Here is a 16248-nt window from a genome sequence, read left to right as displayed (position 1 = left end):
TCCTCCTATTTTGTGCATGTATTTTTCTTATTAAAAAAGGTTTAGTTATGCAAGACTGTGGCCTTCTCTGCAATTCAGCTGGTTTGGTGTAAGAAATTACAAGCATGAACAAACTACACATGTGGCTACCTAGAAACAAGAGTGTCAGTAAGATTTTGTTGTTGCTGTTTTTTCACAAATCCCCATAACTCTCATACAAAAAGAATCTTGCATGTATTTCTGCTACAAGGCAAGAACTGCACAGAAATATCAATTTTCTCTGCAGAGTGGAGAAAACCATGCCAATTTTTGGCCTTGGTTTTGCTTGAGAGAATGAAGAAGTTGAAAAATAACATCCCCAACACAACCTCTATCCTGTATTCAAGCTGGCTACCACATTTTCATATCAAGACTAGCAACTTCTCAACCACTTCGTGTACCTTCTATGGTTGTTCAAAACTCTCTATAGTCCATTTCCCTTTTTTTTCCATATAGTTTATTGTGACTATTCATCCTATTTACAAGAAATAATTGAAGACACCTTACATCTTTTTCATTCCAATTTGAGTGACACCAGTAATAAATCATGAACTCACATGAGAAGAGGGATACATGAAGCTTCTTTAGACCAGTGTTTCTTTAACTGTGCTCCTCCAGGTGTTTTGGATTTCAGCTCACAGAAATCCCAGCCATTTTACCAGCAGTTAGGAATTATGGGAGCTGAAGTCCAAACCACATGGAGGAACACAGTTTAAGAAACCCTGCACTAGACTAAAGGCAATGCTTTCCTATATATCAGTCACCTGAAAATATTAAGGATCAGTGCAGCAATTCCTGACTTTTGTGGATATTCTGAAGCAGTTGCTGTAACAACATGGATACATTTTAATGCCAATTAAAATGTAATAAACTAGTATTTCAGTTACAGGATATTGCATTAGTTGAATTAGGAGTAGAACAAGCATTATATTTAACACACAAATAAAGGCTGCCATTTAAAGGAAGTCTTCAAGAAGTAGGTCTTTCATACTGCACAAATCTTCCTTTAAAAGCTTCTGACAAAAACATCTGCTAGCAATATGCTACTAATTATAACTGATTCAATGAAAGTGATAATTTCATATTTCACATTCTCTGAAATTGTAATAGCAACAAGTCTGACTAAATTGAACACATACAGAGGAAGCTAATGTCCTTCTTAGCTGACACTACAGCAAATCCCACAGAACAAAAGAAGAAATATATAATCTTATTAAAGGCATTATTCTGTTTGTTAAAAAAGAGCGTGGTACCGAAATATGAAGGCTCCAGTGTTCACATTTGCCCACACTTGAATCATCAAAGCTTTCGACCCCAATGAGAATATATGAAGGCAGCCATCTTCCAAAAGTTTGTCTCCCAAATTAAGGTAATCAACTCCAGTTTTACTTTCTTCTAGAACACAGAGTATTTGTTAAATCATGGGCACAGTTAAAAATGATGACAAGTATATCAGTCTTGCATTCTATTAAGTATAATAATGTAGCTAGCACTCCAGAACATAAGAAACTGTAACCCAAGATTGGCATGAAACATAGACTGTGAAAATGATATAACCAGGGCTACTTTTATACACTAACAAATAAATTACAGTATAGGGGCTCCGATTGTGAAGGTCCTCAGTGATGCTATTGTTTTTTTGTTAAGTGAGAATCGAATCTGGGGTAGTTATGCTAAAGAGCCTCTTAAACCTGACATAAATTGGGACCTCATCAGATCTCAATCCAGTCCTAGTAACACATATGGATTTCTACCCACATGATTTTTTTATTTTCTCAGGGTACAGAGAGGAAAGATAACCTAAAATAAGTGAGTTTTACTAAAAACCGCTTGTAAACTCTTAACATTTTAGCTAAGGCCCTTTTACACTGCCATATAAAATCCAGATTATCTGCTTTGAACTGAATTATATGGCAGTATAGACTCAGATAAACCAGTTCAAAGCAGATAATGTGGATTTGATAATATGGATTATATGGCAGTGTAGAAGGGCCCTAAGAGTCATGTTTGAGGCACTCAACAAACTAGGGGCTATTCCACATAGCTATATAACCTAGAATTTCAAGGCAGAAAATCCCACAATATCTGGTTTGAACTCGGTTATCTGAGACTACACTGCCAAATATTCCAGTTCAAAGCAGAAAATATGGGATTTTATTCAGCTGTGTGGAAGGGGCCTGGGAGTCAAAAACAAACACTACTGTTGCAGAACATCCCGACCAAGACAAATTTTATAAATTATGAAATTATTCAGAAAAACAAAATCCCATTTAAGTTCTAAAACATGAAAACAACTAAAGAGCTTGATAGTCTATAGCATGTTTATGTTAACAGCTTAATGTAAACACTCCACTTGCCTCATCTCCAACAGATCTCTGAAGATGCTAGCCACAGATATGGATGAAACATCATGAGATAATGCTACTGGGAAATGGCCATAGAGCCTGAAAATCCCACAGCAACCCAAACACAATTGGCAACAGTCACTAAAAGTATTTTTGCATCAGCTGCCTCTAGACTATGGAATGACTTGCTAGAAAAGCTCTGACAGCTACATGTGCTGTCAAAATGTAAGACACAACTAAAGACCTATTTCTTCCGGCAGGTCTACCCAGTCAATTTTGAACTGTGAATTTTAATTTTGTCTTTTATTGGTATTACGTTTTAATCTTTGTACAATAAACTGTATACATATCCTGAGTGAGAGTATCTGCTTAGGTACATTTCCACTAGTGGGGAAAAAAACCATTTATCCCAAATAATAACAGTAAAGATAATGATGATAATAATAACTACAAATGAATATGTTTCAATTAAAAATGCACTGTAAATGCTTTTCAAAGAAGCAACCATATTGGTCTGTTGCAACAAAAAAAAAGGAAAAAAGAAAGAGAAAAAAATCTAGTCACATGTACATATACCACTAAGTGCAATTAGAATAAACCTCATTTACTTTAAATTTAAAGCACATCAGAATACTTTACAGAATGAATTCCACTATATTAACAACTCAACAATATAACTTACCAGTTTCATCAAAACTGCTGTCATGTGAAATTAGTAATTTGCTTCTCCGTTTCGTTCTTTTTAATTTCTCCAAAGAACTGTCTGCTGCACTAGCACATTCCATGCAAAACCACAATGAGATGCTGAAGCCTTCAGACATATGTGGCCAACAGTTTTGCCCAACCAAAGGCAAATGGATTGGAGCAACATGCCAAGAAGAAAGAAGATGGTGGGGCAAGCTCTCACCATCTGGATCTTTCTTTGTTTGTGCAAACCTTGACCGTCTTAGTAGGCCTAAGGCCCTGCTGTTGAAAGTGAGTGTGGGTTTTTGGGAAGGGCTGCTGCCCGAACTTGATATATGATGAAAAGGAAATGAGATGTGCTGTAAAGGCTTCATGTCAGCATTTGCCTCCAAAATCTTCAAAATTCCTTTAAGTAGTGTACTCTAAGAAAAAATAAAGAAAATAAGGTAGTCACTGCAATATATGTCTTAAAGTAAAATATTCAAAAGATCTTTGAAGCTGCTCATGTAGTGTAGTTTTTTTTATTCTTTCAAAGCTTATAGTCAAACACCAAAACAACCTAGTAAATAATACATACGTTACCACACCCACATCTCGGGGGGGGGGGGGTCCCCAAATGTCTTCTAGAGGACATGGATGTGTTCAGGCCATGTTTTGGACCTCCTTGTGCCCTAGAGGGCTTAATGGGTCGATTTGAGAGCAAAAGGGTTTTTTAAAAAAACTTTTTGAAAAAAAGTATTTTCACTCAGGAGCTCAATGTGGATCTACCATATTTCTTCAAATGTAAGAAGTCATAGATTGTAAGATGTGTCCTACTTTCAGTACCACCACCATCAAAAATACATAAGCTATACCTGCAATTCTAAGATGCAGTCAATTTTAGCGACATTTATATAGGAAAAGGTGCACCTTAAAATTGAAGAAATACAGTATCTAGCACAGAAATGGCCTCCACTCCCTAGAGATAATTTGAGAGCATTTTGAAAAGCAAAACTGACCCTGGGGGCCCTGAGGGTTGCATGCAGTCTGCAAGATTCACTTTGTCCACCCCTGGTTTAAAGCTTAGAGGAGAAAACCAAGAATCACAATTTAAAGCAATGGTTCTCAAACTGTGGGTCCCCAGATGTTTTGGATATCAACTCCCAGAAATCCTAACAGCTGGTAAAATGGCTGGGATTTCTGGGAGTTGTAGGCCAAAACACCTGGGACCCACAGTTGAGAACCATTGATTTAAAGCATGGTAAAAAACTAGGAATCATAGTTTAACACACAGGGGAAGTATAGCCTGAGGACCATACCTTAAACCTATTTTTTGCAAACAGCCAAGAGTCCATGGTCCTCCTACTTTTAAGTGTTTAAGGCTCCCTCTTAAAACTGGCCCAAAGTCTCCCAAGGCCACAGAATGCTCGCAACTCAAAATTGTGGGGGAAGAGGGGGGATTCCAAAATGACTTAAATGGCAGCCATAAATGATGTGACTTTTTGCTCATGTGTTTAAACTGATAGTATGGCTTGCTGTGGCCCACTGTCTGGAAACATATGTTTTAGGCTGGCAAAATAAAGCAGCACACATCACTGTTAGCTCATACTCATATTAAAAATAATAAAGTGAAACCGAACCACAGTTTCCCTCCTTCTCCAGAAAAACAGAGGAGAATATGAGCCTAAGGCTTTGTTCAGGTGTGCAGTGACTCTTATAAAGTTAGGCCACATTTAATATGAAGTAACCTGCTAATTCCATAATTTAACATCATAGTTTGAATGCAAGCTACTAACAATGTGAATGCATTCCACAAACTGTGAAATGATAGGAAATATCTTATTATAGTTGAAATATTTTGGCTGAAAACTACAACTCAAATGATTTCCATCAGGAGAAAAATCCCCAATCCATGCTGCTTGTTAAGAATTTAATTGGACACTATTTACATAAAATACATATAAACTCATTCTTCTCTCTTCTCATTACAAGCATGAAAGATTTCTTATGTATGGAGATTATCTAGCACAACCTGCTTCTCAAAGACAAGATTATCCAATATCAAAAGCATTTTTAACAAATGAGAATATAATTGCCTCTTGAAACCATCCAAACAGCAGCTCCCTGACAGTTAAGCTGCTCTTATAGTCATGAGAGTTTTCCCCATTCATCAATTTATCTAACTGTATTCCATTCCTAGTGTTACGTATGCTAGACATATATTTGGAAAAGTGCCAGCGTATTACAATTTTTTCAGCCTTCCTTCATAGGAGCTAAATTTTCTTCACAGCTTACTCTGAGTTTCAGTTTGTCAGCATGCTAATTGAGGAGTAAGATGACAATAAACTTCTTTAAAACTACTTCATCTGCACAAATAGTACATTCAAACCAATATCCGACACAGTAAATCAGGTTTATTAGGAAATGGGAAGTTAAACTAATTCATTATAAGAGGTACTGATACATACCTACATTGTAATAGCAAAATATATGGAAAGCAACATATCTAATAACAACCTTTCATTTATATATTACAAATATATGATTATTGCTTATTTCACATAGACTCAGGTTTTTTTTGTTACATTTGTATGCCACACCTACACACTGCAGCCAACGTACTAGTGTGTCATGACACAGTGTTTGGAAAGCTCTGCTCTAAATGTTTTGGATTACAATTTTCAGAAGTGTTCAATGGAAGGGAATTATGTGAGCCATAGTCAAAAACATCTGAAGGATCAAATGGTTCTTGGGACCTGAGTTAGACAAATGGCATGTCGCTTTACTCTGAAATCTCTTTATAGCTATTACATTGACATCAACAGTTGATTTTACTTCAAAGTACCTTCCCATTATGAAATTCTTACCGTAGATGGTGTTTTTTCTAAAAAGATCCTTAAGAGAAGGGTTAGTTCTTCTGCACATGTACTTGAACTCATCAGAGACACCAACAGGTCCACGAGTACTTTTTGACATGCTGAAAAGCAGCATCATAGTTTGTTTATAAATGAGCACACATTACTCTGTTTTGCTAAAATGCTAAAACAGACTACAAGGCAAATACAGCTATAATCCAAGAAAGAAAGCTTCTAAACCCCAGTTACCACCTAACAACAAAACACACACTGGGTAACTGTCCTAAAATGCAGGGCAAAGGTTCACTGAATTTGGATCAAGGAGTGAAATATCTTCACCCATAGATTGAGGGGTGGGGGTCACATAAACTTTGAGTTAGAACTATAATCTGCTTGTAGTGCTATAATCTACTTACCCAAAATGGGTATAACAAAGAATAAACGGATTTGGCAAACCCTGTACATAACATTTTACATTATACTTAGAATCTTGTTTAAATGTCTGCACAAATTTCCCCTTCCCAACATCTTCCTCCACTAAATTTATAAATAAATAAATAAATAAAAATAAAGCACACTTAAATCTTAAATAGATACACTGAAAGTTTCTTAACATGTAAATTAGAAAATAATCATTCTACAGATGTAAACCTTAAACAAATTTACTATGAGTTTCACATCAAATGTTGGGGAAAAAAACCCTAACTTTATTATTTATTTATAACTCACCATGAAAACTGGAATCTGTCTCTGTCAATATGTGAAGAAATCCCCCCAAGATACTTTTTACAGCACCCTAAAACAAATCCAAGGCAGACATTACACATGGAACCAAAATAACTAAATTGAATTAACAAAATATACACCAAGAGATAGGAATGCCTTACTTTTTATTATTTATTTCACACATTTGTACCCCGTCCTTCTCACCCCTGAAGGGGCACTCAGGGCGGCTTCACGACAGGCAACCATTAGATGCCAACACATACGGTAAATTATAAATAAATAATCACAGTTAAAATCAAATGGTAAAAACATCAATTATTAAACATCCATTTAAAAATATGCAAGTTCAAAATGATAATCCAAGGTCAGTCCATTGTTGGTCACATAAAATCACTCTCATTTTTGTTGCTGCATCTACTGCTCAAATGCTTGGTCCCACAACTATGTTTACGTTTTTTCCTAAAGGACAGGAGGAAGGGGGCTGACCTGATTTCATTGGGGAGGGAGTTCCACAGATGAGGGGCCACCACTGAGAAGGCCCTGTGTCTTGTCCCCACTAGTCGCACTTGAGAGTATGGTGGGACCGAGAGCGGGACCTTCCTCAATAATCTTAACCGTCGAGATTGTTCATAGGGAGAGATACATTCGGACAAGTAAGCTGGGCCAGAACTGTTTAGGATTTATAGACTAAAGCTAGCACTTTGAATTGTGCTTAGTAGCAGACTGGCAGACTGTGGAGCTGGTGCTACAGGGGAGAGGTGTGCTCCCTGTACCCTGCTCTGGTGAAATATCTGGCTGTTGCCCGTTGGACCAGTTAAGTTTCCAAGCAGTCTTCAAAGACAACCCAATGTAGAGGGCATTGCAGTAATCTATTCGGGATGTAACAAGAGCGTGGACTATCATGGCCAAGTCTGACATCCCAAGGTATGGGCGCAACTGGCGCACAAGTTTTAATTGTGCAAAAGCTCCCCTAGCACCGCCAAGATCTAAGGTTCCAGGCTCAACGACGAATATAGAATCACTCCGAAGCTGCAACTACAAAAATATACTACAGCTGAGTGACTGGCTATAGCACAGACCCCAACATGCTGCCTGACATTTTTTCCAGTAGCCCCTTTTTCTCCTTAATTCTACATCCTTCAAGATAATTTTCATTTCAGCCCTGACTCCTTTCACCTTTCCCATAAACTAAAATTGATTTCTGTTACTACAGATATGACCAACATATTGAAATCTGCTCAAACAATGCATAAATGTTGAATAAGCGCAATTTGTTTTTTTGTTCCAGGTATTATTGTCAGATTTTCAAAATAGTAGTAAGGGACAAACAAACCTCAGGGTTGAGATACTAAAAATTTTATGTTCTACCTAAATATCAAATGAAAGTACAGGTTGAGCCTCCATTATTTGAAATGCTTGGGACCAAAAAGTGTTTTGGATATATCCCCCCCACCCCGGCTTTTTGTTTAATATTTGTATCTACATATACATAGTGAACTAGAGATGACAAGAAAGGAGGCTAGCTACACATCTAGCCCCTATAGAGCTTTATTCAAAGAGCTCTCGCTTAACCACTTCAAGATATTTGACAGGGGAAAGTGTCCTGCATATTGACTTAGACCAAGCCCCTGTAAAAAGCAGATGTCAAGGGAAGGGAAAGTCCGAACATGCCTGGCTGCAGCAGACTCAGGGAATGTTGAAAAGCTCCAGCTGCCCAGCCAATCAATATTGTGCTCTCCTTCTGCCCAGCCAAGAATAATGCATAGTGAGGTGGATATCCTGGAAACAAGGTATAAAGTGCAACCAGGGCACGGATTGGCTGGGCAGCTGGAATTTCCCCGCATTCCCTGCATCAGAGGCAGCCAGATACATTTGGACTTTTACCTAACCTGACACGTGCTTGTTACAGGGGTTTGGTAAAGGAGAGGACACAAGACTTCATTTGTTTCCCTTTCTGCTATTAAATATATGACAGTGTTAGAGCTCCATAACAAAAACACATGAACACTCAATGTGTAACTAGCTTCCTTTCCTCAAAGGTGGAAGTGACAACACTGACAGCAAAAAGTTTCTGTTTTTCAAGTCTTTTAGATTTCTAGACAAGGAAGACTCAATCTGTATTGATTTAAGTAAACCTAGTTATGTATTTTTTTTGTAAAATTTTACATAATTTCCAAATTCACAGATCCCATAATACTCACATTTCTGTTTCCATATAATCAAATAATTGATTTTTGGAATCTCTTTCAAAAGAGGGGAAATATTTCCAAGTCTCAAATATGGGATAGCCCTTATAAAAAGGGGCACATGCCAGCCTATAATGCACAAGCTTCCTGGTCCTCAAATAGCAGGTGTCCTTTATAATAAAGCCTATTACCAGGACTTAAACTGTGCATCTGTTTCCTAAAGTTGTGCATTATTTCTGCATTTCCTGTTAAGCAGACATACTGCTTTCTGATTGTCGGTTATAGCCGTATTTACTACAGATGCATTTTTTCTAAGTCATTTAAGCACAGTAATCTTTGCCCATTTGATTAGGAGGCTAACACTCATGCAAGTCAGTCTGAGACAGAGAAGACTTGGTGTAATTTTATGCTGCACAATGTTCTGGGAGCCCCCGTGGGCAGAAAGTGATTAATTCCTAATTTAAAAAAATAGTCACTGGTGATGACAGAGCACAGACTGAAGGTTCTCATAAAAACAAAAGAAAACAGTTCTGTGGGAGGGTAGTGATAAACTCTCTCCCAGCTGAAATGTTCATCAAGTGGTCTTATAGTCTTTCCATTCTTCATAACTCTAGCAGTACCTCTCCCACCCATGATTGCTATGTGGTTCAAAGGAGTGAATGTGAGGCATTACTGTAGAACATTTTGAAATGCTGCACAATTTATAGCCATATCACATACCAAGGTTAACACTAAAACTCACTAACCTGTTGCATTAATACTGTTGCATTTTTCTCCTTCAGCCTAATTACTTTCATGAAGCTCTGGAAGACGTGAGTAAGGACATCTAGGCTTGGGTTACCAATAGAAAGTAAATGTAATTCCAGCATGCAGATTTCCGGGTATATCAATTCTCCTTGAATTAGATGTTCAGCTAGGTCACTGGGAAAACTGGGAAAGCCAAAGCATCCTTTCTCTCTCTTAATATCTCTTCCTGGAAGAGAATACACATGACGATCCAATAAATCAGTAATTCAGCTATTTGTTCTATCTTCTAATTTATTTGAACATCATAGCTCATTACTTCAACAATGAAACTTTGTGTCTCAGTGTGTGGTGGAAACTCCTTGAAAACTTTTAAACAGAGGCTAGATGGCCATCTGTCAGGGATTCTTTGGGCTTTTCCTGCATGACAGGGGGTTGGACTAGATGGCCGATGTGGTCTCTTCCAACTCTATTATTATTAGATTCTATGATTCTGCTCTGAAGCAGACAATCATTTTATGAGAAGGTGAGCCTAGATAGAGAACACAACCATCATTTTTTTCCCTGTCGCAGGTGACACTAATAGTTTTTTGCCCCAAAATAAGCTAAAAATCACAGTTTTCAAAATTTCAGGGTGGGTTTATAATAACTATTTTATTATAAACTAAGGTTCCAAAAGGGCTGCAGGTATGATGGCTAAACTTTGCGTTTGTGTCCTTCTCCGATTTTTAAGATGACAAAAGTTCTGGCAGCCATACAATAGCTACATTTAGAGCAGGTCTCTTCAACTTGTGGCCTTCCAGTGTTTTGTACCTCATCTACTAGAATTCCTGACCATTGCTACGGCTTCTAGGAGTTGGAAGTCCAAACACCTGGAGGACTGAAGGTTGAAGAGGCTGGTATAGGGGCTATATGCAGTATGCATAATTATCTGATCTTAAGAGAGAGGCAACATAAACCCCATATCCTACAAGATCTACCCGACAACAGTTGAAAGACAGACAAGTATATTCACATGTGTAGACTGCATAATTCACATTACAACTATCCACTTTTTAATATGCTGATGGAGTATTTTTGTTCATCACAACTATTACACTTTTGTGCCTAACCATGGCAAGCAAATACATAAAATCCAGAATGTTTTATTAAATGATGTGATAAGTTTTTGAAATAGTATTAGAAAACAATGCCTATGTGCAAAAAAGAGATGATACCACTTCATTCATATTAAGTACAAGGATAAATAGGTTTCTCCACTGCCAAAGAGTAGACTACAGTATATCCAATTAAAGTATCTTGACAGAAGGGTCTTTTCCATTAGTAAGATACGGCACTTTGATTTGATAGTTTTTATAGTGGCTAAACAGCATAGATTACTTCCTCCATAGTTTCCTATTTCCCCAAAATCTGCTCTAAGAGGATTGAGTTACCCTGTCGAATACTGTGGGAAGAGAAGACTGTAGAATAAGGAGGAAGTCGGCAACTGTGCTTCCCAATGCTTTCTGCCAACAATAATATTCTGAGCAGAGGCTGCTTAGGGATGAAAAGCTCTGTCTCATCAACTTGAAAAATCATCAGTGAAAATTCTAAGAAAATTAATATTCAAATCTGCTGAAAAAAGCCTCAGTCTTCTTCTTCCATTAGTAAAGTCTACAGTTGGCCTTCCCAGGTTTAATCTTTGTGGATTAGATTATTTGTGGATATATATATATATATATATATATATATATATATATATATATATATATTGGTGTCAAGAGTGACTTGAGAAACTGCTAGTTGCTTCTGTTGCGAGAGAATCGGCTGTCTGCAAGGACACTGTTCAGGAGACACCCGGATGTTTTGATGTTTTACCATCCTTGTGGGAGGCTTCTCTCATGTCCCCGCATGGGGAACTGGAGCGGACAAAGGGAGCTCAACCTGTTCTCCCCGGATTCAATCCACTGACCTATCAATCAGCAGTCCTGCCGGCACAAGAGTTTAACCCATTGTGCCACCATGGGATCATTTGCTGCTGCTTCTGCTGCTGTCTTCCACTATTTATTAATAGAGATTTCAATAATATATTGAATTTTTTCATTTAAGTCAGGCTTAGTCAGTGGTAAAATCTTTGATCACTGAGAGGAAAACTCTTGGGGGGGGGGGCGGGGGCAACCAAATATATGTTTTCTTGTTCACTCACTTGGAACAGAGGTAAGAAGATGATGAGAGAGGGAAGTGGGGGGATGGAGCCAGGTGGTACATGAGTCTTTGAGGCAGACAGAGGAAGCAGGAGGTACTCTTATGGCATCAGCCTCAGCAGATGTGCACTTAACATGAAGTAAAACTTATAACTCCCTCTTAAGCCCTGAGCAAAGCCTCCACTCTCAGAGGAGCTACCACAGCACCATTTGGTTGCCCTTGTTGTGAGTGCTCCTCTCAGCAACTCAAGACTTGGCCACTGACTTAACAGAAGATGGACACTGGTGTCATCAAAGTCCCTGTAAAAATGGCATAGGGCAGCAGTGGAGCTGGCAGCAATTAATCCAATGACCATAGAGGTGTGTTAAATATGTTTGGTAGTGGGGAGCTAGTGATATTCATGGATTTTCTTGATTTTCATGATGGTCCAGCATCCCAACCCTTGTAAAACTTGATGACAGACATTTCAAATCCTATACCAGACACTACTTGCATATCGATAACACTTCCCATTCATAAAATATAGTTGCACATTTGCATCAATATTACAAGTAATAGATATGTTGTCTCAAGTATGAGCACCCATGTTGACCATAAAAACAATAAAAATGCTCATATTGTTATAAAAACAACTAACAGAGCTATTACCACTACCACAGTATGGGCTTTGCAATGACATAAAGTGAAAAATTACAACTTGCCTTCATCTTGGCTCTCACTTTCATCAGAATTACTTTCGCTATCTGCATCATAACCTTCTTCTTCAGCAAAAAAATTAAAGCCACAGCACTGTGACTCTTCTGCTTCTTCAGATATGTCACCTGGTTGAGGTGCAAGTTCTTTTTCAGACTGATGTATCTGTGGCATATATATTTCAGAATATTAAAATGACCAACTAAACACCGATGCTATCATCTACAGCAAACTCTGGACTTCATACAGTTTTGACGATACTCAATATTTAGTATAGACCTGACACTCCCATCCCAGCCCATTGAACCAGATATCTGATTCTCCTAATTTATGTAACTTAATGTTTATAAATTGATTTTTTTATCATCTTATTCTACTACTGTTTTACTCCTGTGCAGAACAAAAGCAGCCTGGACAAAATGAAAAAGATCATAAACGTATACTAAATAGTATCACGAAATTAGCTTTCAGCTTATACATTAAAATGCACAACAAAAAGCTAGGTGTTTGTTCAAATTTAGTTTGGGCCACAAATCTTCAGCTATTAAGCCTCCTCCTTGTAACTAAGGATGAATCTATAATTTCTAGGAAAGTTTCATACAAGCATAATGACTCTCCATGCTTCAGATAAGGAGACAAGCAATAAAAACATTCATTTAAAAGTTATACCTTTTCTTTCTTTTCTTCAAAATGATCTGGATCCGCAAAATAGGTTCCAAGTGCAACCCGAAGCAAAGAATCAAATAAAGGCTTCACCAAGCCACTTTCCATAATTTTAGATTTTGTAAGTTGATCTCTCATTTCAAATAATATATCTTCAGTGGTAACGTTCTACATGAAAATATAAAAAAAATGCCCACAGGTGAAATGCTATTAAAAACAAATACATTTTCTCTCTATTACAATTCTTAATCCTATATTTGACAAAATCAAGAAAAAGTATATTTGTCAATGGTTGCACGTTATTTCATTATCTTTAGATAATCCTCTTCATTCCTTTTTGTTTACAGACCTTGGAATTATTTTGAAAAGCATCCCTTTAGCAATTATTTATTATCTATTCCCTCCACCATGACATTAGCTCAGTGCATTAGATAGCATAATTACTAGTTACATTAATCTGCAAGAAATGTAATTGTTATGCCCTCAAAACTGTTCAGACTCTTTAGAGTAATACGTTGTAGGTAATGTTCATAGTTACGGGTCCCCTGGTGGCACAGCGGGTTAAACCACTGAGCTGCTGAACTTGCTAACTGAAAGGTTGGATGTTTGACTCTGGGGAGTGGGGTGAGCTCCCGCTGTTAGCCCCAGCTTATGCCAACCTAACAGTTAAAAAACATGCAAGTGTGAGTAGATCAATAGGTACCGCTTCTGCGGGAAGGTAACACCACTCCATGCAGTCATGTTGGCCACATGACCTTGGAGGTGTCTATGGACAACGCCAACTCTTTGGTTTAGAAATGGAGATGAGCACCACCACCCCAGAGTTGGACACAACTAAACTTAATGTCAGGTGAAACCTTTACCTTTTAAAAATGTTCATAGTTCTAAAATGTTATTTCCCATTTCTGCCTTTAGTATACAGTCTTCCCTCCACATTTCTGGGTGCAACCTTTACAGATTTAATTATTCCCAGATTATTTTCTGCCATCTCTTCTACTGCTCTACATCATATTTAACTGAGACTTTAAAAATACTGGTGTTCACCTTGAGATTTGGTCAGTTAAGTCAAGTTTACTCAGCAGTGAAATCTTTGGTCGCTGGGAAGAAATCAAATTGGCAAGGTAGCTGGCATGGCTATGCATGTGTTTCCTTGTGAATACACTCATTTGTGTGAGGGTTGGGGGCAGGGGGAGAAGAGTTTGGGACAGGGGAGGAGGGAAGCCACAAGTGTATGTTCTCTCATGGAGTCACTCATTCACATGAGAGTGAAGGGGATGGGACAGGGAGCAAGAGAAAACAAGGTGTGTGTGCATTACCTAACTCACTTTTGTCTTTTAATATGCCCTTCTGTGCTGATATATGCATGAGTGAATGAGTAAGGGGCCACACTTGTGGCCATGCTCAGCCTCATCAGCAGTCCAGGTATATATGTAGTGTGCTAAATGTGGTTTGCAGGGAAGGCTATATATATATATTTAAAACTTTTGCAGGGTATTGTGCACCTAATTCATGCAAAAGTTGAAGGTCAACTGTACAGTCCAAACCTTTGCTTGGCAAAATAACTCTATAAAAGAGAATACCAAGATGTCATGAAATGTTAACTAGTTTATTAACTGGCTATTTTCATTATATTCTCTTAAGCCAAGCACTATGCCGAGACCTCTCTATAAAAATGCATCCCACATACTGTTTTCTATGTGGTTTCTTTTTATTACTGAAACTGTTTTCTTAAAAAGCACTGTCATTACACAATCCTTAAAATGTGAATATGCAAAATGTGCAATTACAGCTACATTTTTGTAATTTCATTAAAATTTCTTTGTAAGTTCAGTTTGCTATAAAGGGAAATGTTATTTTAAAAACTGAAAGATATATGATGGTTCCTGTAAAACAGCTTTGAACTGACACTGTGTATTCATCCATTAATCACACATTACCTGGAGAAGGGATTCTGTTTCTGCCTTCTGCTGGAAATTATTTGTACTGTGTAAACAAATTGCTAGTAGAGCTTCCAAAAGTCTTATCCCGTGCAGCCACCACTCGTTATCTTGAATTATAGTTATTTTTGATTCTGCTGGGCCTTCAGATGATATTTGTTCTGTAGCTGGTTGCTCACAGGGAAGCCATTCATGGTGCTCAATGCTGTCAAGATTTTCATCAAGGCTATCATGGTCTGATGAAGCTCTCTCATTACTGAGGATCAACCGTGATGAGCCACTCTGTTCACGTTGTTCCTTTATTTCATTTATTGCAAGTTTCTGAATAATCATGGCTATTAAGCGATGACACACTTCAAAGCCACCAAGCCTGTGGAACTGTCTCTGGAAAATCGAGCTACATAAATAGATCCAGTGACACATTGACCAAATGTCTGCTGCCCTGTGAATGTGTTCCAAGGAAGGTAAAGACAGACTTTCTGGCGATAGACAAGGCAGCCTGTGACTCAAGGGTTCACTAGCTGTACTGTCATAACCTGAAGTATCTTCAGAATCATTAGCTGAATCCCGATCAGCATCTGCTTCTTTACTGATGCATAAAAAAGCAACACACAGAAATATGTTTATCATGTTGACATGAACATCTTGACTTGCTGATTTCTTCTTCTTGGGACAGTCCTCTTTGAGTCCAGCATAAAATTTGCTTAGACTTTGAGGTGTGTCTGAAGTTTCTTGCTGCTGATGAACAAAAACATCGAGGTCTAACACAGATCTCCTTTGCTCATGATCTAAGCCATCTAGGTCTGGCATCAACTGCTCTGTTTGCTGGTCTCCAAGGCAAAATATTAACGTTTCAAATACCTTCAAAGAATAACTTCTTACACAGTCCAAATAATTTAGTTCAGTCATTTGATTTACTCCATTGCAGCTTAAGAATAATTCTCGTATTATTCTGTGGAGGAAGGCAAATATTAAATTATCAAGGCAATGAAACAAGGACAAGAATAAAACTGTACCATTTTGTTGTTTCCTTTAGGATACTTAAACCACAAAACATAAGAAAATGCGGTGGACTGCAACGTATTTTAAAATGTAAGGAGTAGACTTAAGTCTACTAAAGCTTATGCTACCCATCTATTTTTCTAAATTAGTCCCCTCTGCATACTGATTTAACAGTAACCCAATCTATCTTGTTTGCACAATATTTCATTTTAAAATAGAATAAAAATATATT

The 16248-nt window shown here is 37.7% G+C and overlaps 1 protein-coding gene across 1 annotated transcript in view; it reads right to left on the bottom strand.

The window, feature by feature from the left end:
• The window catches only part of LYST (lysosomal trafficking regulator), a 100070-nt gene that overhangs the window by 63110 nt on the left and 20712 nt on the right, over nucleotides 1–16248 (bottom strand). Inside the window, exons 6-13 of the mRNA XM_067465009.1 lie at nucleotides 15015–15966; nucleotides 13084–13245; nucleotides 12419–12579; nucleotides 9540–9762; nucleotides 6611–6677; nucleotides 5894–6003; nucleotides 3046–3469; nucleotides 1272–1413 (exon numbers count right to left, since the gene is read on the bottom strand). Coding sequence (XP_067321110.1) covers nucleotides 1272–1413; nucleotides 3046–3469; nucleotides 5894–6003; nucleotides 6611–6677; nucleotides 9540–9762; nucleotides 12419–12579; nucleotides 13084–13245; nucleotides 15015–15966 — 2241 coding nt within the window. The remainder of the gene's footprint in view (nucleotides 1–1271; nucleotides 1414–3045; nucleotides 3470–5893; nucleotides 6004–6610; nucleotides 6678–9539; nucleotides 9763–12418; nucleotides 12580–13083; nucleotides 13246–15014; nucleotides 15967–16248) is intronic.

This window comes from Anolis sagrei, chromosome 1 (assembly GCF_037176765.1).
Source record: "Anolis sagrei isolate rAnoSag1 chromosome 1, rAnoSag1.mat, whole genome shotgun sequence".
Classification (NCBI taxonomy): Eukaryota; Metazoa; Chordata; class Lepidosauria; order Squamata; family Dactyloidae; genus Anolis; species Anolis sagrei.
Note: the sequence above shows the minus strand (reverse complement) of the source record. Positions and strands in the feature narration are given on the sequence as shown.